Source organism: Lacerta agilis, chromosome 3 (genome assembly GCF_009819535.1).
Source record: "Lacerta agilis isolate rLacAgi1 chromosome 3, rLacAgi1.pri, whole genome shotgun sequence".
In the NCBI taxonomy this organism is placed as follows: domain Eukaryota; kingdom Metazoa; phylum Chordata; class Lepidosauria; order Squamata; family Lacertidae; genus Lacerta; species Lacerta agilis.
Window position 1 is genome coordinate 65,586,964 of NC_046314.1, and position 26,113 is coordinate 65,613,076.

At 39.7% G+C, this 26,113-nt stretch overlaps 1 protein-coding gene across 8 annotated transcripts in view; it reads left to right on the forward strand.

Moving 5' to 3' along the window:
• Window positions 1-830: 830 nt before the first annotated feature.
• Window positions 831-26,113, forward strand: part of ARID1B (AT-rich interaction domain 1B) — a 440,842-nt gene continuing 415,559 nt past the window's right edge. For 3 of the 8 annotated variants that reach the window (XM_033144056.1, XM_033144057.1, XM_033144058.1), the window contains exon 1: window positions 833-3,101. In XM_033144056.1, coding sequence (XP_032999947.1) covers window positions 1,371-3,101 — 1,731 coding nt within the window. In that variant the 5' untranslated portion in view covers window positions 833-1,370. Of the gene's footprint in view, window positions 3,102-26,113 lie in introns of all 8 variants that reach the window. The other 5 variants (XM_033144053.1, XM_033144061.1, XM_033144059.1 and 2 more) reach the window with 3 other exon arrangements.

Below are 26,113 nucleotides of genomic sequence, written 5' to 3' on the forward strand. Positions count from 1 at the left end.
TCTGATTTTCCACCTGAGGTGAAAGGGGAAGCTGCTTCCACCCTCCAAGCCCACCCGCCACCAAAGCCTCACTTACCAGGATTGTGCATCAACAATCAGAGCAAATATTTACCTTACTGACATACCTGTATTTCTTTATCTAATTTTAACTCACCCTTTGTCAAGTGATCTCAGGTCAAATTACATTAATTATAAAATCTACTAAAAATGATTTTATTTTTTAAGAAATCAGAATAACTTTTATTCTGAAATAAGTGTCCCATCAAATAAGTGTTCCTGACCCAGCAAGGAAAACCCACATGTAAAAGTAGGCTGGATCTAGTTTTTGATGCAAATAAGCACGCAAAGTTCCAATTAGGACTATTAGATGTTGCATGCACAATTAGAAATGCCTTCATATCACATATTTACCCTATATTGTGCATGCCCAGGTAGCTGTATAGAGCTTTCTAAGTTTGATCATATGCACTTATTTGTGTAGATGGCCGTTACACACTTTAATCCAGACCAATTTTAAAAACCAAACAAACATGCAGAATTACATCAGAGGCAATTTTAGTTTATTAAAATATTTTTTGGGGGGGAGGGAAGCTAACAACAGTGTGTTCTTTTTAGAAGACAGCATGCCCTTGCTGCAAGGGGGTACCTTTGATTTAATACTCCCCCCTCGCTTAAGCGAGAAAATACAAAGCAGGAGAAGGCAGCATCCGTCCCCCACCACGCTTTTTTTTTTTTTTTTTTTTGCAAAGCTCTGTGCCAGCTGCCCTGTTTTTGGAGGCTGATGAAGAGAGGCTGTGAAGTGTGCGTCTCCTCTTACTTGCATGTTACCATCGCCACTAGAGCTGCAGCAGAAGGCGGAAGGAAAATCCAGTCCGCGTTTTCCATGTGCGCTGGAGTAATCAGAGAGAAGTGGATAATAGTTGTTAGAGCTCTCTCCCTCTCTCTCTCCCCCTCTCCTCCTCTCGCTCTCTCATGCCATGCTGGGCCAGATAGGCTCAGCCAGACGTGTATTTACCCATATCCGGGTTAGAGAGGAAAAGAAAAAAGTTTCATTTAAACCTGAACAAAAAACTTTCAACATGAAATCACACAGCAGGAACAGGCACAGACCGTAAGGCATTTCTTACCATTTCTAATCTCCATCAAGGACTTGGGGAGGGGAGTTTCGGTCATAAAAAAAAAAAATCGTGTTGTGTGCGCGCGCGCGGAGGGAATGATCAGCAGGCTTTTTTGTTAAATCGTTCTTGTTTCCTGAATTGTGGGGCTTTTGGGGGGTTTCCCCCCTCCCCACCCCCATTTGTTTTGCCCATTTTTTCCAGGCTGGAGGGGAATTAATTGATTTCTCTCCCCCACCTCCTTGCAATGTTGCAATGATCATGGCCGCGCAAGTAGCAGCGGCTCCGGCGGGTGCGAACAAGAAAGGCAAAACCCCGAGTTTGCCGGGCAACTTAAACCAGGATCTCAACTCTGGGGGTTCCGTGGCAGGCACCGCAGGAGCTGCTGGACCGGGCTCTCTCTTGGGGGTCGTAGATGGGACTAACAACGGCAGCAGCGGCGGCTTGAATAATGTAGACCACCATCTCCACCACCACCATAATGAACTGAACATGGCCAATAATGCAACTTCTGCCGCCGCCACCGGTAATAACAACAGCGGTTCTTCCTCGGAATCTGTTCTGAAAGAAGCTGGAAGCTCGTCGGGTTTACCTTCCTCTTCTTCTACTACTACTACCCCGGCTATGGAGACAGGGCTGCTCCCCAACCACAAGTTGAAAAGCGTCGGAGGCGATCACCCTGCCGCCGCCGCCGCACCTTCCCACCACCCCCATGCCCAGCACCAGCACCCAGCTCACCTCCATGCCCAGCACCCCCATGCTCACCACCACCACCACCACCATGCACTTCCACACCAACAGCTAAATCAATTCCAGCAACAGCCGCCGCCTCAGCACCATCCGATGCAGAATAACAACAACGGCGGCTGCGGCGGCAGCAACAACAACAACGGCGGCGGCGGCGGCGGCGGCGGTGGCGGCGCTGCTCAGCCCAGCAGCGCAGACATGGAGCAGCAACATGGAGGAAAAGACAGCGGCTTAGGGGGACAGGCCGAGCCCCAGAGCCGGCCACAGTCCCAGCCCTTGGCGAATAAAGGCGGCGGCGAAGAGGCGGCGGCAGCGCCGGACAAAATGGGCGAGCAGCACCTCAGCAGCCGCTACGACCACCCCGGCTTGGGACCTTTGAGTGGGCAGCCGCCGCCGCCACCTCAGGGAGCGGGCAGCGGCGGAGGCGCTGGAGGAGGCGGCGGGCCCTCAGCGGTGGGTGTCTCGGAGTTTAATAGCTATTACGGCAGCGCTGGCGGCGGCAGCAGCAGCAGCAGCGGAGGCGCCTCCTCAGCGAGCCGGGCTGGGCCTTGCTTTGATCAACATGGCGGACAACAAAGCCCCGGGATGGGGCTAATGCACCCCGCGGCGGCCCCCAACAGCATGGACCCCCTGCCCAACTCGCACGAAGGCTACGCCAACAGCCAGTACAACCACTACGCGGGCGCCTACGGCCGGCCTGGCGGCGGCAGCAACGCTGGAGGAGGAGCAGGAGCGGCGGCGGCGGCTGCAGCAGCAGCAGCGGCGGCGGGAGGAGGAGGAGGCGGCGGCTATGGGGGCTCCTCGTCTGCCTTCGGGGTGCTGAACTCCCCCAGGCAGCACCAGCAGGGCATAATGCTGGGCCCGGGCGGCGGCGGCAGCCTCGGCAAGGCGTCGGGGTCTGCGGGCTTTCAAAGGTTCTCCGGGCAAAACCAACACCCGTCTGGGGCTACCCCAACCTTGAACCAGCTGCTCACTTCCCCCAGCCCCATGATGAGGAGCTATGGCACTGGCTACCCCGATTATGCCAACCCCAGTGCTGCCCCATCGCAGCAGCAGCAGGCTCAGGGAGTAGTAGCAGCAGCAGCCGCCCCAGGAAGCCAGCAGGCAGCAGCAGCAGGCATGGGCAAGGACATGGGTTCCCAGTATGGAGGTGCAAACCCAGCCTGGGCAGCAGCACAACAAAGAAATCACCCGGCTATGAGCCCTGGAAACACTGGACAAACCATCAGCAGGAGCCAGGTAACAATAAGAATGCAAAAGAGCAAGCAGTGTGTTGTTTCACTTGCGTGTGTGTGTCTGTCTTTACTTTCTTTCTAATTTACTTTTCTCCTACTCCATCTCAACTCCTTGCTGCCCTCCCTCACAGGGTTGGATAATGCACAGAGTGTGACTCTGATTAGGTTAGAAAGACATCATGGGGAGGGGGGTGACTTTCCTCCTAAAAATCAGACCATTTCATTTATACAGTTGAACAATACACAAGACCCACTGTACCCCACCCAGTGCTCCTACTCTAGACTTAATAGAAATCTGAACACACAAGGCCCTGAGGAAAATCACTTTGGAATGGGAAAGGGAGGAACCAATGCCATAACCAGCAGAGCTTGCAAAATCACCCTCTCTTTCCTTTCCTGTCTTGATCTGTTTCTCTTTTAGGTTATTAGAAAATAGTCTCGCTTGGATAGAGTTTTATATTGAAACTGAGCAAAAACAGTGTAAATATGTTGTATCTATGCTCCACAGTAGTAAAAAGAGCTTCACATCCTGGTTGTTCGGATGAATTTCTCTTTTGGCATGTTTCTCATGTCCTCACAACCAACATAAAAATAGTTCAAAAATATGTGGAATGTTATAATTAGATATTCCCTGTGTTTGCTCTCCCCTTACGGGCAAACTTTACGCTTTGTTGGTTGATGGGGGAGAATCTAACGAAAAAGGCGTGAGTATTGCAAGAGATCAACAGTTAGTGTTTCTGGAGGCTGCACAATATTTCTGATCAGTTATAGGCTCTGAATTACCAATTCAGTAGGCATCAGATCATGTTTGGACGATGTTTGTAAAAAGTTGTCTTTTGCCACCTTTAAAACCATAGGAAATAACTCAGAACTCTTGATGTTTCTTGCTCGGCAGTCTGTGCCTAAAGAGTGACTTGATCTCCTTTGCAAGGTTTGGAATTTGAATTGTGGAGGTAAACTGGCTGTAATAGTCTCCAGACAGCTGCCTCTGAGTTGACATCTAATCTGCCATCTGATTGGCTCCTCTCTCACCATTGGGCATTTAGCATTGCTGATGTAAATAGAATTGCTGAGCAGTACAGTCACAAAAATTCTTGCCACAAATAATAACTGAGCACTTTTGCTCACAGATGCAAGGTTACACATTCTTAGAAGAAGCTGAAATAATTGGCAGGCATCTTTTGATAGTTGAGGTTAAGAGGGATTCAGCAAACAAGGGACTGTTATGTTAAAAAGACAATTTTTTTAAAAAAAGAATGTTTTAGGTGATCATTGGATCTTCACTGTTTAAATTTATGTGTAGTTTTCTTGTTAATCAACGTTGAAGATTTTCTTTATTTTGATGACATGGATAAATCTTTTAACAATTGCTTTTTATTTAAACCGTTAGGGCTTTTTTTAAACAAGTGTAATTGTAGTAGAACATCTTGTGAAAAATCTATGCTGTAATCTGCATTTGTTTGACTGAATTCTACATTCATACTCATTCTGCATAGTATTATACATTACTTTTTAAATGTAATATATATTTAGTGGCATTAGCTTTATTTGTGTACTCGTCGTGAGGTTTGTGTCTCCAATATCTTTAGATATGTGTCCTCTTGTATTAACCAAGGATATATAATGTTGTCATTTTTTGTTTAAAATTATTATTTTTTAAATCCAGAAAACCATATATATATATATATATATATATAATCTGTTTTGCATTTGGATTTCATTGATTAGAAACAGCAGGCATCATGCTTCATTTAGTTCTGTTGATATAAAAAATAAAATACAAGCTTATGCTTTGATTTTTAAGGAAGTGAATTATGTTAAGGGAGTAACAATATATTTAAGTTTTATTGGGGACCTTTTCCATCCTTAACAAGATGATGTTATTATGGACTGTTAAATCTTTGAATATGCTTTCAGGAACAGTGGTAGAAGAAATAAATTCCCACATACAGTCTTTGGGGACTCAAAGCTTGGTTTCAGAGTAAAAGACATTTTAAAATGATTATGTCCTAGAGTAGACAGTGACTGCAGTAGTGACTGATGGGTTAACCTGAAAAAAAATAATTTGAACCTTGGACAGACTGAAAACATATTTGTCTATTGTCCACAGTGTGTTTCTGTAATGTTTTCGTTTCTCTTCCTTTTTTTTCCATTTACGGGGAAGTAAGAATTTAGCAGGTTAATCTTTTACTCCTTTGAATTTTCTGAGACAAAAGGGTTATTTGAAACCATTAGGTAATGAAGATGTGTATGTGTAATCTCATAATCAATTTAAAAAGATTTGCTTTGTCTCCTTTGTTTTAAACAATAGACTATTTAAAACATATAGCTTTAATAGGTAGAAAAGGCATAGCAAGAAGGATTGTAGATGCGTGTTACTGTTGTGTCTTATTTAGCTCCAATAGGTGTTACAATTATTTATTATTTATTGGAATGAGAACAAAATCATAATGCCCTTATGAATCTTGGAATGAACATAGTTTGCACTTAACTTGTTCACATCCCGCTTGTAGTAGCAAATATCTGTTTGGTACTATTATGTAGGATGTGATTTATAATACATATTCTGGCAACATTCTTTTCTTTGATACTTTACATAGTATTTGTGATGAACAATGATCATTAGTATTCCCCCCCCCCCCCCATTTTATTACAATTTAACATCTTTCCAACTGATACATGTAATTAAGATAATGGAAGTAAACTGGTAGTTCTTTTAAAATAACAATGTAATGAAGGCAAAAAATAATAAACCAGTTACTTCATTATACATAAAATTCTTAACAGTATAAATATACACTTTTGCTATTGTATTCCTGTGGATGAACACTCTGTATAGCCTTAATGTATAGAATAGAATATTTACCATCTCATGTGAGTATATTGGGTTTAATACCTAGCCAAATATATGTGTGCTATATCTGTTTAAAAATGCACATGTGTGTGCATATTAATGTATAGCTATATTGTACAGATGTTCACAAGGTAATTGGTGATTCTAATCATAACCACTTTAACCTTCCCTGTAAAATAAAAGAACATAGAATACAATACACTACCTGAAAGCTTTATGACGTTATTACTTATTGGTGTCTACTTGTGTTTTTAATATGTGGGGAGATAGATTTCACCATGACCATTCTATCTCATTTGTTTAAAAAACCCATTTAAATAAAATTTGGTTGTTATTTTTCAAAGCACTTGCCAGCTACAAAGGGATCTCCTATTGCAGAAAAAGGAAGGAACACAGATAAAGTCCAGTTCAAGTGTGTGCTTCAGCTTTGCAGCATTAGTCTTCCTGCAAACAAGGTCTATGATAATACATTTAGGAGTGACATACAAATCTCATCAACTATTATTTTATTATTTAGTAGTTTTGTGACTGTATGGCATGAACAGCAGAAGTCACATGACTCAATTCATTAGTGCTTGCATTCCAGGGATATAATTCACGTTAGATATAGGCACATAAAGTGCAATAGTACATGTTTCCTTTTATCACCATGTTTTTCATTGAATAACTAATTTGACAAAATACTGGCTAGTTATTAGAAAAATCTGTTCAATAGTTGATTTTTTAAAAATGCATTCTTCTTGCTGTGGAGACTGTGTATCTATTAAAGAAGCTGCTTCCCTCTCTGCAACTCATGTTTATGCCAGCTGCATCCTATTTTGTCTGAGCTTTGTCTTAAATAAGGATAGTGGGACCAGAACCCAGTATTTGGAGACTTTCTGATAAATGTCAGCTGGGTGCCTATAGATTATCAGTATACTAATGGGAGAAAATTACTCCTTTTCAGATGTCGGTTTTGGACCATAATTCTCCATCTAGAATATATTGTAAAGGAGCAATACCAAGAAATTAGTAGCATCTCTTGTTCCTGGTAATTATATTATTAACACGGAGGGGATCAGTGTGTACACTACAGGGTGCAGTTTGCTAAGAATAGTGGAATACTGAGTTTTCCGTAGGAATTTATATGCAAGAGTGCTGCATGTAACAATAGTGGTAAATTAGTTCATTTTGAACAGGCTTTCCACTGTCTTCAATGTTAGAGACAAGGCTAAATCTTGTGTTTGTTTTCCTTCTGAAAAAATATATAACTAATAAATGAATTTAGACAGGATAAAGTAAACCCATGCATATTAGACGAAAATGCTTCATTCAAACAATGGCCTCAGCCCTGGGACCTTCATGCAACAGCAGCAGGGAGTGCAAAGTACTGCTTCCAAGGATGTTCTCCATCTAGTAGAAGTCCAAGTTCAGAGGGGTACCTTCTTTTCCACCTATCAAGCAGCTAATGACCCCAATTATTTATTTAGAATGTGTTTACAGGAGTAGAATATATACAGATGACAATTGATATATGAGGATAAAAACACCTCTGGGAATATATAGGATCAGATTTGTGCCCAAGCACAAAACTTATTTTACTTATGTAGATTGGGTTGATCAGTGTTCTAGAATTTTGTATGAAGCTTAAATGCAGATAGTTGTTTCAAATCCTTGTGTGTATTTTCTTAATGCTATGACTGGAAAAAGTCAATTTGGGGTGGTGGTGGAGGGAGTACAAAATTGGGAAGTGGTGGTGAAATCTCTAGGTATGATGGTGACTAGACACTTGGAATATTTTTAGTCATGTTCATTGTGCTTACTTAAGCATATCAAGTTCAGGGCGAGTGGCCTGAAATGTTAATCAGCTGCAAGTTATGCAGTATATGGCTTATATGTATTTTGGTTCATATAACTGCCCCTCAAGCTTGTTAAAGCATCAAAATTGCCTTGCATTTTAGTGCTATTTTAAAATGTGCCATGTATTAGGAGGCACTAAAGATTCTCTGTGGATATGTAAAGCAGTGGTACCTCACTTGCTGTGCCTGCTCAAGGCTTGAGAATTTCAGATCCCAGCAGTGTTTAGCTGTGGTAGGCTAAGCCATTGGAATAAATTTCAGTATTGTGATTATAATGTCATATGATAAATATGAATTTTTCAATTTTGGGGCTATTTACATAGCTCCAAAATGCTTTTTTATGATTAGGGTGGTATTTGAATTAATTCAGGTTTACTTTGCCAACATGCCTCAGTGGCTTTAAAATTTGTTTTTAAAATTGGGGTAGCATTAATTTGGGTTCCAAAGAGTAGGCTGTTGTCATGTGTTGCCCACCGCTCAGATAGGAATGCTTACTTAATTTATTTGGTTTTGTAAGCCACCTTTCAGGCCTGTACTGCCGCCTTCAAGATGATCCATACGAGGAGTATCAATGTAGATATGAGTAATTACAAAAATAATGCTTGTTTGTGAAAATGAGGCACGTTAAAAAGAAATATGCATTTATTTATATAATTTATTTCTGGTTGAATTATCTGTAAAGGACCTGTATACACATTTAGAGCCAGGTTCAAATCTATCTATCTATCTATCTATCTATCTATCTATCTTCTGAATTTAAGTCTCTTAAGTGCTGCCACAAACCATTCCTATTACTGAAACTACAAATTAAAGTTGATTTATACACATGTGCAAAACTGCTTCTTGTTTGCCCCCTGATAAGAAGTTTGGATGGGGGAATACATGGAGACATGTTATACCAAGCACTGTAAAGCATGGCATTATGTTAACACCCCCAGGTAGTTATGTTGCAGCTTAACTTGGAGCCCATTGCAATACTTTAAAAATATTTACAAATTGAAATACTCTTCACACTTAAAACTTCCAAAGCAGTAGCTGTTTGTCTGTTGCAGCAAAAACAACAATGTGTTTTAATGGCACTTTAAAAGGCTACTATGACATATGCTTTAGTGGACACCTTCCGATGCATTCATCAGATGTTCCTATATAATTGTTAAGAGAACTGACAGATTAAACAGGGACAGTTTCTGAGCACAGCATGATTTCAGTGTAGTGTTTTTTATGAGAATACATTTATTTTGCTCACATATTTGACATGCAAAAAATAGAAATGGTCACGCAAAGCTAGATATATGTTCTGTATGTTTGGATAATTGTCTCAAATTTGAAATAATCCTATAATACTAAATGTGTATGTATCTTTTTTCCAGATTACACATTCAACGACACCTGTGCAAGGGTGTCTGCAAATGCAAAATACTGTTAAAACTATATTCCACATGCATGTCTGAGGGCATAATTTGATACTTAGAACTATTTTAGATTCAATTACAAAATAGAGCATTTTAGATAATCTTAACAAGATGAAAATGTATAAAAGATTGTGGATATTGAATGCCACATTACTGTTTAAAGGGAAGATCAGACTAGAAATTTTGGTTTGGCTAAAGGTGTAGATAAATCAATGAACAAACAAGCATTAGAACCATAGTTAAAATAAGAATGATACCTGTGTTTCCCTTGTTCATCTCCTGCAATGCTTACTTTGCATTCAGTTGGCTTGGCAGAAGATAATTTTTGCCCTATAAAGTCCTGATTAGTGGTAAGAGGACCGTAATAGAAATTGTGCTCTGTGGGATTGCAAGTCAGAATATATGTTGTTTTGTAATTGATATAATGGACAAAAAGTTGGATAAAATTATTTAAATTATAGTGTAAAAATGTTTTCAGTATGCAATATCTACAATACTTCTAAAAATAAAACAGGTATTCTGGATTGTGAAGTTATTGCATTTTTATATTATGGTATGATAATTGGGTAGTTTATATGATGGTTTTGGTCACATCTGCTGTAATAAATAATAAAAAAGGGGAAATGGTTTATAACAAACACTTTTCTGTAGTTTTGGTGAAATAGAGAAATTCTATGATATGTGAAGAAAAAGTAATGTTTCAAGAAGGAAAAAATAGTATCTAACATAGTATAAATAACATCCTATTTTGTATTTGATGTGCTTTTGTACTAGAATTTTGCTTATTTTATGGACATAACTTTCCTCTCAATATTTAGAACTTCTGTTTAAGTTTGTGAATTTTGGATTTTGTGATCTACATCTGCTTTCTCTTAAAAAAAACTATCCATTCTGTGTAGGCTTACTGTCTATATCTATATCTATATCTATATCTATATCTATATATAATTTCTAGAAGGACTGAGGCTGCTACTCAGTTTTATAGGCTGGATAAATCTGTTGTGAAGACACTTGCACCCAGTATTAAATTACTTGGACTACAGCCCTAACTCTACATACCCGGGGGGGGGGGGTAAACCTCTTGGATTAAGTGGAATGTACATCTGAGTAAACATGGTTAGGATTGCAGCCTTAGTTTTGTTGATTCCTCTGCCTCCTTAATAACGACAGGTTACAGAACAACTGAGAATACTGGTCTTATCTGAGCTTTATGAGTTAGATCCACCATCTTCTGTATTTCATAGCAGCTGCTTTTTTTAATACCTTTTCTGTTCAGTTTGTTGCGCTTGAGTTTTGTGCTAGTATGATAGGATATCAGATTGGGAATTTTTTAATATAATGAGTGTTCAGATAAATTAATTAGTTGTAGAGGAAACTAATGAATAGCTGCATTTTGCAATTAAGTAAACCTAAGTCTTATTGATTCCAATGGCAAACCGATTAGGTTTCTTATTGGCAATGAAAGGGTTTAAGCCAATTGTTTCTCCAAAACAATGCACTTAAATATTTTGAGAATCTTTTTGAACAGGTATTTTCAGTGGGATTTTCTTCTCTTCTCTGGAGATTGTTAGTTTAACATTGAGGAAATGTAAAATGTTTGGCCTTATGGTGTAGGACTGCATTGCTAAGTAGCTTGTTTCTACTTCAGTTTTCCTGAATGTCATGCAAGGTATTTTTCTTCCTAGTGCTGTGATCCATAGCTTGCTTACACAAGTAAATCTACTATATTTTGCATGCTAAAACATGACTCGGTCTTGCTTTTTCACCCAGAAGTTAAATGACTTCATAATAAATATTTATTTCATCTAAAACTTTGTCTAGCTTGATGTTGATCTAAATTACAATTTGATCTTTTCTGACAATGCTAGCCTTGAAATATCCTGCAAAATAGGAATGGGCCCAATTGTTTGCAATTGTGTTTCATAGGTACAGAAAAGTCTTTAAAGCAGATTTGATTATTGGAGTGACAAGAGTTGTTAGAATAAATCTTTTGGCAAGAAAGAAACCTTTCAAAGTATGATTTTGTAGTGCAGGTCCATATCTACTCCAGTCAGTTTCTGACTGAAATCCATTTTTTGTCAATTTTAATTTCCAGAATGAAATGAGAGCCTAATTTACGTGATGAAAGGTCATAATACCAGAGCTGTATGAATTGTACTTATAAGTCAGTGAGTTTGTTGAAATACCATAGGAACATACAGTATATGATGAAAAATACTATTAATTGAGAAATCTAATCGTATAATCTTTAGGTGTGCACAGTTTTTCCGGGGGAAATAGCATATGAACTACAGTATTCCCCTTTAGGGTTTCAATCCTATGTATGCTTACTTAGGAGTGAGTCCCATTGAGCAAAGTGGGACTTACTTGTGAGTAATTTTTTTTACTAGGTCTATGATATTAGTATATATTTGTTGAGTAAATACACACAGAATTGCAATGTATAATGCTTTATACCAAATTCCAAAATTGCTTTTATGCCTCACCTCAATAGTTAAGAGGATTGTGCAGATTTATGGGAAATTGTCAGAAAAACCTGGGAGCATGTGTACCAGCATCTCATGTGTTCTGGAAAACATAAATATTGTTTTGTCACCATTGCTGGACTTTTGTCCTCTCAAGAAGAAATGGTTAGTTGAACAGATCTGTCCCAGTTTATAGCAAACATATACAAGATGTGGGGGACGCGGGTGGTGCTGTGGTCTAAACCACTGAGCCTACGGCTTGTCGAAGAGAAGGTCGGTGGTTTGAATCCCCGTGACGGGGTGAGCTCCCATTGCTCAGTCCTTGCTCCTGCCCACCTAGCAGTTCGAAAGCACGTCAAAGTGCAAGTAGATAAATAGGTACCGCTCCGGCGGGAAGGTAAACGGCATATCCGTGCGCTGCTCTGGTTCGCCAGAAGCGGCTTAGTCATGCTAGCCACATGACCCGGAACAACTGTCTGTGGACAAACGCCGGCTCCATCAGCCTATAGAGCAAGATGAGCGCCGCAACCCCAGAGTTGTCTGCGACTGGACCTAATGGTCAGGTGTCCCTTTACCTTTATACAAGATGTGATCCAACAAGGCAAATGCAACCCCCTATCCAGAGGCTCAAAGGGACTTACTCCTGAGTAGGCATGTGTAGGAGTTCATTGCTAGTCAATGTAATTGCATATTGAGAGAGGCGAAAAGATAGGCTGGAAGAAAGGGATATTTGGGAGACTGGACTCTTCACAGTTTGGCATAGCATCAAAATTCAGGAAATGTGCTTGCACTGTTGTAATAATGCACTTTCAATATTGGGTTAATAGCATGGTTTATGATAAGGTACAATCATGATTTGTGCCCGGTACTAAGCATACAGTAGCTGGGCCAGTAAACTTGGTGCTGATTTCTTCCCTTCAGTTCCTTGTAAAACAGTTTTCTTCAGTTGAAAAGGTGGTTAGGTTTCATTTATAACTGTGGTGCTGAGAAAACACCTGATGTAGTTTGTTGTTGTTCAGTCGTGTCCGACTCTGCATGACCCCATGGACCAGAGCACGCCAGGCACGCCTATCTTTCACTGCCTCCCGCAGTTTGGCTAAACTCATGTTAGTCACTTCGAGAACACTGTCCAACCATCTCATCCTCTGTCGTCCCTTTCTCCTTGTGCCCTCCATCTTTCCCAACATCAGGGTCTTTTCCAGGGAGTCTTCTCTTCTCATGAGGTGGCCAGAGTACTGGAGCCTCAACTTCAGGATCTGTCCTTCCAGTGAGCACTCAGGGCTGATTTCTTTACGGATCGATAAGTTTGATCTTTTTGCAGTCCATGGTGTAGTATGTAGTTACCATTCCCTTAATTCTGATGTAGTTACCATTCCCTTAATTTTCAAATGAAATAAAAGGTTTTTGGTGAACTGCATTTTCAGAATTTTCTGGCTTTGTTTCCTATGTCTTGGACTTGAAATGTGCTGTTTTGTCTAATTAATGTACAGTGGTACCTCGGGTTACATACGCTTCAGGTTACATACTCCGCTAACCCAGAAATAACGCTTCAGGTTAAGAACTTTGCTTCAGGATAAGAACAGAAATCGTGCTCTGGTGGCGCAGCAGCAGCGGGAGGCCCCATTAGCTAAAGTGGTGCTTCAAGTTAAGAACAGTTTCAGGTTAAGAACGGACCTCCGGAACGAATTAAATACGTAACCAGAGGTACCACTGTATTCCTATTCCACTTAATGTGTGATCCTTATAACTACTAGCATCTCTCTCTCTCTCTCTCCCCCCCCCCCCCAAGCTAAGGTTCTTTTCATTCTGTCTTACTCAGCAAAATAAAACTCCTGCAAGGGGATAGTGGTGGTGTAAAAATATTCCTTATGCACCAGCATCAAATTTTTAGGCACTTGGACAACCAAGCGTATAGATTTTTCCAGTCTGGGTGTGGAGAACAAACACTTAAAGTGACCACTTGCATATCTCATGGAAGCAGTAGGCTGTGCAAGCTAATTTGTATGTGAAACTGCAAGCCTTAACTGTACAATATGAAAATGAAATGTATCTGGCATTAGAGCTGAGAACTTCAGCAGAGTTCATACAATGAGGAATTATTATGGTGGACAGAGTTAATTTTATTTTGCAGTCCCTTTAAATAAATGAAGATAATTGACTTCAGTGGCACAAACAGTTTGAGTTCCGTTAGGGTGATATTTGTAGTGATGTTTATAGTTAACTGTTATTTATATCCCTGGGTTTGCTGTAAGATTAATTTCTTTTTAACTTGGGAAATTACCAGCCTCCACTGAAGTCATTTTAATGTTTCTATTCCCCCCCCCCCAGCTCAGTTACAAAGCATGGGGGAGGGGAGGCTGGTGCCTGGAGTTGATTTAAAATGTGGTATGTATTAGTGTCTGTAAAAGTTTCTCACATGAAGCAAAGTGGTTTGCTTGCATGGCATCACATGATCAAAATATTTTTACTCTTGGTGCTGCCAGAAGCTATCTATTGCTTTTCAACAATCTCAGTTGTTGGGCGCCATGCCAGGATGTTTAAGACAGCCCCTTACGTGAGCTGTTCCATTCTTAACCTCCTTGACTGAAGTGCTGTGACCTTCACATATGTAGATTAGCCATGTGCTCTGTGAATTGAAACTTGCTGCCTCAGGAAGAAAGGGTTTTTCTTTTTATTCCTGAGGGAATTTGACAGCCATTCATCCCTGACCTGGGCAGAGGTAATGCAAGGAAATTGGATTCAAATGGAATGCATATATAGATAACACACAGGCAGTATACACAGACAAGTAGCTCTCCTGCCTGGCAGAGGAAAGAATAATTCACTGACAAAGATAAGCTGCTGATTTGGATGCTGTGAAAAAGAAGTGTAAAGAGAGAAGTTTGAGAGGCTATTTTGTTTGTTTGGAGTAATAGTTTCTGGCTGCTGGTTGCTCAGTTGTACCTTTATTATGGTCTATTTTTTTGTAACAATAAGCTAAGCTTTTATTCCCTTTGTAAGTGTAGTGGCTGAAAAACCAAGGGTATCTATTTAAAAACCAAGGGTATCTATTTAAAATAATAATGCCTTAATTTTTTTAAAGGTATGTATGCATTTTCTTTCGTGTTTTTGAAAGGAGAAAAGCAACCAGTTTTGAAGAAGCACTGTATGAATTCAACGGATATTCTTCAAAAAAAGAAGAGAAAATAAATTACAGTGTACAGTGTGATAGGGTGCAAATGAAATTCCTTGTTAATCAGCTGTAGCTGTTGCTTGAAAACAGATTTCTGAGTTTTTGGCTGACTACAGCAAAACATTTATGTGGTATGCAAAAATATAGAAAACATTTTGGAGTTAACTTGTATATTTTGTGTTATCACCCACACATTTTCCATTTGCTAATAAAATTAAAAGGTTACTATCATTTTCAGAGATTTAATTGTATAAAGCAAAACAATGTAGCCATGCTTAAAAATTCCTAAAGGTAAGGACCTCTCTAGAAAGATAACTTCTAAGCATCATGAGGCAGGACTCAAGACCCTGAATTCTAGTTGCTGTGGAACTTCAGGGCAGAGTACTATTGTGCTTGTGTCTTGTTGGTGGGTGATATGGATGTCTGGTTGGCCACTGTGAGAACACAATCCTTGACTACAGGCCTTTGGTCTGATCTTGCCGAGATCTTCTTACACTCTTTCTTACCAACAATATCCAGGGGAAATGCAACCAAACACAGCATGACGGTAGGTTAATCCTCACCCAATCTGTACAGTATTGGGTATTGTGTACTCATCCATCTGTAAGTTGTCAGCATGGAAACTCCAGATAGTCTCCTCTGTTTTTTGTAACTTACTATTATTTATTATGTATTCAGTTTCTTAGCCACTCTTCTCCATGAGGTCTGAGGGTGGGTTACAGCAATTTAAAAATACATTACTGAAAACACTTTAGAACAAATAGAAGTCACTTTGTGATTTGTCAGAATAGTAATCTCAAGTGTTGAAAGACCAAATTTCAGCATAAGACAGAAACTACACAAGGGCTGACCCAGATGCATCTCAGCTGTTTGGAGCTTAAGTTGTTTAGGGCTTTATGTACTTAGGTGAGCTGGTTGGATTGGGCCCAGAAACAAACTAGCAATCACTGCACCTGTTTTAAAAACAGTGGTTGTGTGGGTTGTAATTGGAAACCCAGGCAGTAATGTGGCTGTTGCATTTTTGACCATTTGACATGTCCGAGCAGTCTTCACACCCCTCTATCCAAAAGGTCTGTAATAGGTGAAGTAGGCATAGCTGAAAATAGGGATTGCTAGCTGCTGAGGCCTTCTGATCCTCCAGTGATGATGTTGGATCCAAGAGTAGTCACAAGCTATGGATATGTTCCTTCAGGGGAGCACAACCCCATCCAGAACAGGCTCACCTCCCCGACTTGAGAACTAGGAGCACATTAACACCTCTGTCTTTTCAAGATTGAGCTTCAGTTTATTGGTGCACATCTAGCCCACCACCACTTGCAAACACCAGTCAGGCACCTCCACCACCTCTCCTGATTCAGATGTAAGAGAGAGAGAGAGTTTGGTGCCATTTGCATATTGGTAACACCTCACTACCAATTTATGATGACATCTTACATCAGCATGGGGAACAAAATGGAACCTTGTGGGACACCACAGGACAGCTCCCAGGGCACCAAACAATGGACTGCCATAACTACTTTCAGGAAACCACCTTGAAGGTAGGGGTAGATCTGCTAAAGTACAAGGCCCTCAAACCACATCTCCCTGAGCTGCCCCAGAAGAGTACCATTGCCAGTAGTATTTATGTCTGCCAAGAGAACAAGCAGGATCTCACTCCTTTCTCTTTCCTGACACAGGCCATCAACCAGGCTGGCTAAGATTGTTTCATTGCCATAACCACACCTGAAGCTAGCCTGAAATGGATTCAGATATTCATTTTCCTCCAAACATTCATGAAGCTAGACAGCTAGCACCCTCTAGATCACCTTGCCTCAAAGGGGGAAATTCATCACTGAGTATTGTTGTTTAGCACCTACGGGTCCAGGGAGGTGCTCTTAAGGAGGGGATGCATCACCACCTCCTCCTTGGAGGTGGTGTGGATTCCACCCTCAAAGGATTCAGTAATGGATAAAAAAATGCAACCTCAGTTCATAGGTTTATCCTACATTTCCTTCTGTTCCCTAATTAAGTAGGAAAGAGCTTTATAGCCCTTAATTCATGGGTTGTTTTTTTTTTACACGAAAGTGGCCACTATTGCAAGGAAACAGGTGAAACAATTTCAGTGGAGGTCTTACATTAAAAGGAGGAAAGACAAAGGTGAATTAACAGACAAAGCGACTAAGAAGTGGCATGTGTTGGATAGGGGTAGGTTTACAGACAGCAGTAACTGAAGGATAGCTGAAGCTCTTGAGGTGCTTCAACACTTTTCTTGTTATCATTGATATAATCTTCCTATGATTTTGTTACCTGTATTTATCCTATTGGATGATACTGCCCCAGTGACAGACATAGCATACGTCTAAAGTAATGGTTCGATAATTGAGTGGGGACATATCTTGCTTAGGATACTAGAATACTACCAGGTGGTTGTTGCCATCACTTTCTTACATATCTTATCCCTGAAAAGTCTTCACTGAAACTAGTCATCATTTCTTGTTTGGGCAACTGAGATTACTGTTTTACACTTTTACTTTACCTTTACCTTTTTACTTTTACAGTGGTACCTCCGTCAGAACAAAATAAAAAATACATAAATTCCTTCCAGTAGCACCTTAGAGACCAACTAAGTTTGTTCTTGGTATGAGCTTTCGTGTGCATGCACACTTCTTCAGATACCTCCGGTGGTACCTCCGGTTATAGACGCTTCAGGTGACAGACTCCGCTAACCCAAAAATAACGCTTCAGGTTAAGAACTTTGCTTCAGGATAAGAACAGAAATCATGCTCTGGTGGCACAGCGGCAGCAGGAGGTCCCATTAGCTAAAGTGGTGCTTCAGGTTAAGAACAGTTTCAGGTTAAGAATGGACCTCCAGAACAAATTAAGTTCTTAACCCGAGGTACCACTGTACACTTTTACATTTTGGGATTTATTTTGTCCTGAGTGGGCTGCTTGCAGCATCCGGTCCTGGGAGCAAATCAAAATAGTCAGATTAAATTCCCTTTTCCAGCCGTATACTTCTCAGTAGCCTTTACTTGTGGAATATCAGCTATTAAAATGTGTGTGAGAAGATACTCCTGCTTTTTTGTTTTTTGATGTAGCTTGTCATCACAGAGTCTATTGTAAGTTAATTTCTGATTTTTAAAAAAATGCACTGGACCACCATTTATTTTTAGAATCGGCTGTTCAAAGTGTTTTTTTCACCTCAGCCTTTTCTATCTGCAGTAGAGAGTTGCTTGCCCTGTGCGAGGTCTTTAACTCAGTGGGGGAGCATGAATTAATTAAAAGCACACCCACCACCTTTAATTTATACAGGTCTAAAGCTACTTACATTCTCATAGAGAGGAGGGAAAGCACGTGTGCTTGAGCATCAAAATGGAATTCGCTGTTTTTGTAGCATTTAGTTAAGATATATAATTTATCATTCAATGTTTACATGTTTTTAAATAGTTCTTTTTGTGAGAAATATAGCCGGTGGTGAGAGTGCCACAAAATCCCCAAAGCTGTTTCCAAACAAGGTGCTGAAGCCAAGGACTTTCAGTATTCTTCCTCCTCTGCTGCCTGCCAGGCTCTGTCCCAGTCCCTCCCCTCTTTTAAAATCCTTTTGATACCTCAAACTGCCACCCCCTGCAGAGAAGTCTGGTAGCATGTGTCTGCTGTCACTTTGAGATTCTCTGGGAATATGTGAAGAACCTCCAGTACATCTGAATATGTTTTTAGCTCACTATTCAGACTTTACACATAAGATCCAGACACCTTTTCCTGAAGGGGCAGCATGTATTGATTCTTAAGAGTTGGAGATTGAACCTGGTAATATTTTAAGTTTCCAGTGCCAAAAGAGCAGCAGAAGCAGATTAAGAGGTACAGTATAATAATGTAATCTGTTCATGAATGAACAGAAGAAAATGTTTCAGTGCTTTTTTAATTTTTATCTGTTATAATTGTTTTATATACTCTATAAAATTAAGTAAAGACAACTTACAGAAATAATTCTAAGTGCTGAGAAAGTGTATGTCCTTTGTAAGCATGTTGTACTAGATATTTTTATTTAGGAAGCATTATTTGTTTTGGTTTTTAAGGGTCTTTCACATAGCATGGCTTGTTGTTGTGAATCTAAGGCTTGTAATGGCTCCTGAACTGGACCAAATTGAATGTGGATTTAGTATAAGTGCTTTAATCTCATGAATAGAAATTCATGTGTGTATGTGTGTGTGTGTGTATATATATATATAAAATTGACTATCTAAAAAATAAAGTTATTTTTTTCAGTAAATAATGTGCATGATGACAAGTCATCCAGCTGTAAAAAAGATATCTGCTAGCCTGTAAGATTCACATTGGTAGCTATAGTACGACCAAGTGCATTGGGAACTTTTGCTTTCTCTGATTCTACGAAAGCTTTGATTGTATGCTCATTTTGCTTTTCTGTATTGTTGTGTCTCTAGTTTAAGGCTTGGGATTCATGAAAGGTCCAATATACAGTACTTAAAAGTATCGGAGTGTGATAAGACGCATTTTTCACCATGCTTGCATTTATTCTTATTCTTACTATTAAAATTTGTATGCCACCCTTCACCCAGAGATCTCAGGACAGTTCTCGGCATACAATACAGAATAAAACCACAAAATACATAATAAGAACAAAACAGACAAATAACCTCTCCCTCCCTCAAATACATTTAAAAAGTTATAAATGTTAATCAGCCAAAGGCCTGGTTGAAGAGGAATGTTTTCTCCTGGCACCTAACGATGTATAATGAAGGTGCCAGTTAAACCTCCCTGGGGAGAGCATTCGGCAAATGGGGAGCCACTGCAGAAAAGGCCCATTCTCATATTACCTCTGGACCTCTCATGGAGGAGGCACACCCATTGACAGCCTGGGGTGAGCCAGGGCTTCCCTGGTCGGTCTGATTTGGTTTGGGATCCGGCCAGACCAGTTGCACAGACCTACTTGCATGTGTTTTGTGAAATTACCCAATGCTATTTCCAAATCGGCTACCTCCAGTTGACACAGAACCAATTTTGGCCCGGCAGAGACCATTATTTTGAATAGGGTGAGGTGTTTTGTAACACAATACTCTGTATTGTGTTTTCAACTAGGTCTTGTGGAACTTTCCTGTGAATAGCTATGCTAACCTTTCCAGATGGTTACACTAGCCTTCTCCAAGCTGGTGGCCACTTGCTATTGATGAAAAAGAATCCCTCTTATTCTAGACCATTGGCCATGCTGATGGAGGCTGGTGAAAGCTGAGAATCCAAAAACTCTGGAGGATACCAGGTTGGGGAAGGCTCAGTTACTTCATTAAACTAAAATATTTTAAAAGTAACTAAAGCTTCTAAAATGCTTACTGAGGCCTACATTAGATGTGTGCTTCTTTAGCCACAGCTTTCTCGTGTGTTAGATGATGACGTCTGCTCCCACCATGTATAAAATTACATATCGGAACATGCAACACTTCAGTTTAACATGCTACAGTTTTTGTATGGTTGGCATATAGCTAGATATGTGCCTCTGAGTGTTGGTGATGGAAGTTGTCCTCATATGCAGAGGTAGAACGGTGGCTGGAGAATTGGTTAATACCAGTCAAGCATGACACTGAAATCTAGTTTAGAGCAGCCCATACATGTCAATGGCCTGCTTCCGAAAAGGGACTAAGGAAACTGATAAACCCATTCTGTATATTGAGTTCAAAGGATTCAACCTTATGGTTATATCCAGTGGTTGCTAAAGCAGAAGGCAGCTTGTGTAACTTATTTTCAGTTCCATTGTGCAACTCCTGTGCTCCCCCTGCCCTCCCCCAGAGGGCCTGTGGACATCTTGAACTGTGTGGGTTGTGCAATACAGAGAGAAGTAAATAAGCTGAAATTGGGTGGAGGAACTTTGTGTTAAGTGTGCAACCACTGGATACCCTAAGAATCCTAATGCTGTGAAACATTATTTTCCTATTTCTAGCTCCAACATGTTAAAGTTCCTGCATTTTCTGTATTGAAGTCTGCATTTTAAGTTGTTGCCACCAATTGAGCATAATATATTCAAAACCTGCTTACCTGTTAAAGCACCCACCTCAGAACTGGTGCCAAAGTCTGAAATCAGTGTTATGTGTGCATGTGCATGCATATTACAACTCCAGATAACATCTTTGAAAGGACGGGGTTTTTGAAAGATCTGTGTTTATAGTGTTTGCTGAGACCTTTGGCATTGTTATAAAAATATGCATTTTTCTGGAGACAAGAGGTGCTTTCTCAAGGTTGTCTGAAATGTTTTTACTTAAGTAGCAAATGAGGTGTGAATCAAATTGTCAGATGGATGGATGCCAAATTATTGCAGCACTTGCTGTTTAAAATAACTGGCAATGTACTTGGAAACGTGTGAGCCTAACAGATAAATGTGTAAACAGCACCTTTCTCCTTCATTATATCTGGTTTCTCACCACTTTTCTTTATACTATGAGGACCTAAATTTGTGTGGGAGATGTCGTAGCTACTTTCAACATGTTAGTTTATGATATCTATATCAGAAGTTCAGTTCAAATCTGTGCATGACATAAGTAAAGAAAAATGGATGTAAGCAAATTAACTTTAGTAAATGCTTCCTCAAATATGGAAAAAATGCATCAAGGAAATAATATTTTAAGCAGTACTATCTGAAACGCTGCATAAAATTGCATCTTTCATTGTGTATTTGGCATCCATTTATTTTGATAGATATTTTGTCTTAGATTCCTGATCACTTAACAGTTCAATGCTGTTTAATTTCGATTAAATTGTAGTGCCCGCTGGTCTTAATGGGATGTGCTCCCAGGTAAGTATTTATAGTAGGTGCAATTCTTTTTAATGTTAATTGAAAATTATGATAAAAAACAAGGAAATACAAAACATTTTCTTTTTTATGTTAATTAAAAATATGTTAACATAGTATCCAAATGGCTTTTGAAATTTTTTAGCCGACATCTGCTAATTGCTGAATGATCATTGATTAAAGTTCTCATTTTGTGTTTGGATTGGGTATATACAAGACATAAAGTTCTTTAGTGCTATAGATGCCATAATAAGCATTCTGATGATTCTCCAAAATATGGTTTGGATGATAGGAAACTAGCCACAGGCTTGTATTGGCTCACACACAGAGTTTAATGCATTACTTTCTGGTTTAATTAAATTACTGTTTGTCATTACATCTGAATAATGGCTTGAGCAAACCCTCCAAACCAGGATTGCAAACCACACTTTTATATTGTTTCATAATCCTGGTTCAAATGGTTCATTCAAATAATTGATTTGCTGGTTTGAATGCAACAGCAAGCAGCGGTTGATAAGACCAGGAAGTAATGTGTCACAGTAAGTTTTATTGAATTCAATGGGACTTGATTGCAGTCTTAAGCAACAAGTGGAGGAGGGACAGTCCAAGCCTGTTGTTTGGTTCAAGTCATTCAAACCGTGGTTTGGAGGATGGTCTGTCTGCTCAGATGATGAGGCTTAATTAGCAGGTGGACTAGCAGAGGTCAGAGTAGAAATTAATGGAGATTCATCTGGAAGCCCAGACTACGTCAACTTAATGAGTTAATGGAAAGCTGGTATGTCTTTAAATTCCCAAACTGATTTGTTTCTAAATCATTTTTAGGAGTCTCTTTCTTCAATCCAGGGTTTATTAAAGAAGGAAATTCTGTCCATTCAGTTGCCTTCATTTTCAGACTTACATTCTAAGCTGCTTTCACAACTTTTCTCTTCTTCAGTCATAGGTTAATTAAAATGTGTATGTGAAAAAAACCAACATTCCTCCCTTCCACGAGAGGATAGTAGGAGTACATCAGCCCAAGGCTTCACTCAGACTTGCACACTTAATAGTAAACTATGGTTTAGCATTAAGAGGGCCTTCTTGGTAGTGGCGCCCACCCTGTGGAATGCCCCCCCCATCAGATGTCAAGGAAATGAGTAATTATATATCTTTTAGGAGAGATCTGAAGGCAGCCCTGTATAGGGAAGCTTTCTAAGGTTAAATGTTTTTCTATGTTTTTCTATGTGCTGGAAGCTGCCCAGAGTGACTGGGGCACAAATGGATGGAAGTAGAAAAGAATAAGAATAATATGTGGCTATTTGCCCATTTTTCATATAATGCTGAATCGTGCTTTAAACAATATGTGAATTGATCTAGGTGAGACTTAGGCTGATTCCCTCATCTCTCCTTTGGTGCAGCTGGAGAAGGAGTTCAGAGCATTTGCCTTTGGGTTTAAAATAATTTTACGGTTGCCACAGTTTATTGAAATTAGAAATGATGGGTTTTGATCCTAGCTTGTTTTAGTAGCCAAGTTTTAACTAACTGGTTTAAACCAGGAGCCAGGTTCTTTATTAAACAGGAGGGAAGTTTTGAGTGAGTTGCTGCAAGGCTCTATCCCCAGACTGGTACTTTCAATATTTTTTTCAGTACTTTAAATGAAGTTATTCAGAGGATAAAATTTCTGGATGAAACAAAACAGCACAATAGAAGATGAGTACAGTGGTACCTCGGGTTAAAAACGCTTTGGGTTACAAACACGTTGGGTTACAAACTCCACTAACCTGCAAGTACTTACCTTGGGTTGAGAACTTTGCCCCAGGATGAGAACGGAAATCGCATGTCGGCGGCGCGGTGGCAGCAGGAAGCCTCATTAGCGAAAGCGCGCCTCAGGTTAAGAATGGTTTTGGGTTGAGAACGGACCCCTGGAATGAATTAAGTTCATAACCCGAGGTACCATTGTAGAAAATTCAAAATGGAAATGGGGTTGAAACTCACACAGTGAAATTAAGCAAACAAATGCAAAAGTACCGGTAATGCATTCAGACAAAGCAGCAGCAGCAGCAACAACAAATATACATCAATAGGTTGTACAGGCATTAGGATGGGGAATCCTGGATTGGTAGCAGTATACAGTATGTGAAATGGATTTTAGGACAGTGTTAGGTCTGCAGTGTTATTTTGCTTTATTAATAGAACCAAGACTGCCAGCAGAGTTTTATGGGCCCAGAAGATTGTACAGTGGAACCTCTACTCATGACCACAATCTGTTCCAGAGGCCCGTCCTTATGGCACCGTTGTGTGCACTGAACGTTGATTTGCATACTGTTGAACTATGGTTTATTGTAGGGATCCCTACCCCTTTTGAAGCTTAGGGGTGCATTCGGAAATTTAAGAAATTGTCATGCGCATCACAAAAGAAAAACTGGTGATGCTCAAATAGGGAAAAACACCTGCACCCCAAAAACAAAACAGTAGGGAGAGAAAACCACCATCCCCAAGACCTGCCAAAAATGTCCCCTAAATTAGATGAATAACAAAAAAGCCAACAGCACCCAAACAAACAACATGCAGGAGACAGCTACTAAAAACACACAAAGCACAGACACAATCAATCACCCTAATAAGAGAATGCAAATTGCTCCATCCTCAAAGAAGCAAACTCTTAAAAACAAGCAAAAACCTACTCCTCAAATACACAAAAACCTGGCAAAGCAGCCCCACTTAAAAAGAAAGAAAAGCAGGCAAAACACAGCTTACAAAATAAAAAGAATGATATGCTTTGTAAACCTCTTCATTACTGAAGCGGAATCAATCCACTACCATTTCTCTGCTTATCAAAACATTTTCTGCTTAGTATAAATCTGTTTTAGGTTTTTAATGACATTTTCAATGCCTGTGTAGTATCATTCAAACTGTTTTCCTTTGGATGATTTCTTCCTACTCTCCAAGTGTCCAGTCAGTTTTTTCCAGTCCATTTCCCCCCATTCCTCTGGGTCTGTAGATATTTTATTACAATTCTGATCAGTCTAGTGCATTTTATATAACCTTGTGGGTTATTGCTAAGGGGGTAATTGCAGATTAAATAAGTAATTGCATTCCTGATTAAAAGTTGCTTCCTTCCAGATTCTAACTGTGTAATACTCTGTATAAGAAGAAAACTAAGCATGAGATGGCTAACTTCACTTATTGACTGTGTTTTCTTTGGTCCCATGGTTTCATTGTGTAGAGCAGAATCAAAGTTATTTGTAGATTTTGAGTTCTTCATTTTCTTGTGGTCAGATACATTTTCTTTACCTGCATTGTTCTGATTAGATTATTCTGAGAGCTTTTTATATCAAACTTCAAATTTATCTGTATTAACCTTATAACCAATGCTTAGAATTGAACATTATTTTGCTTTTTCTAATTTGCGTTGAGCCTTGATGAAGGTGCACTTCATTTATGGTGATGCACCTTATATTTTTAGTGACATTTCAATAATTCTTAGTATTACAGGACAATTCTGTTCATATTTATGTGGAAGTAAGTCACACTGTGTTTATTCAGACATAATGCCCTAATAAACGTGTTTAGGATTGCAGCCTTAGGCTGCAGTTGTAACCATGTCTACCCAGACATAAATCCTATTGAATTAAATGGGGCTCACTCCTGATACGTGGGTTTGGATTGCAGTCTGTGTCTCAAAGTAAAACAGAAGAAATTAGTTTTTGTAAAATAACACATAAAAGGAAATGTAGTTATTTTACATGGGTTCAGGGTGAAATAATCCTTTGGGGAGCGTATTTTGTTTTGTGGTGAAAAGAATATGGCAGAAGGAGCACTCGTGTATTTATTTCAGAAATCTTACAGGAGGCAGAAACTAAAGCCCAAAGAAGATAAGGCTGAATGAAGAAAGATTACAGTTTATGTTGTAAGAACGTATGATGAATGTACTGGATCAGGTCATTGGACCATCTAATCCAGCATCCTTTTCTCAGTGGCCAACCAGATGCCTACAGGAAATTGCCAAGCAGGGCTGAATCACATGAGCACTGTCCCCTCTTGCAGTTTCCAGCAACTGGTATTTAGAAGCAAAATGCCTCTGACTGTGGAGGCAGATCTTAGCCATCACGGTTAGTAGCTATTGATGGCCTTCACCTCCATTTATGTGCCTAATTCTCCTATTAAAGTTGTGGCCACCACTGCTTCCTGGGGGAGCTAGATACAGTTTTTAACAATGCACTGTGTGAATATTTTGACTGTCCTGAATCCTTTCAACATTCCTATGTTCAGCTTCATTGGAGAAGGAGAAAAACTTTTCTCTACCCACTTTCTCCATGCCATGCATAATTTTATAAATTTCTATCATGTCACATTTTCTCTAAACTAAAAAGCTCCATCCATATGTTGTAACCTTTCCTCATAGGGGAGTTGCTCCAACCCCTTGATCATTTTGGTTGCCCTTTTCTGAACATTTTCCAATTCTACAATAAAAGGCCAGAACTGTACACAGTCTTTTAAATGTGGTTGCACCATAGATTGGTA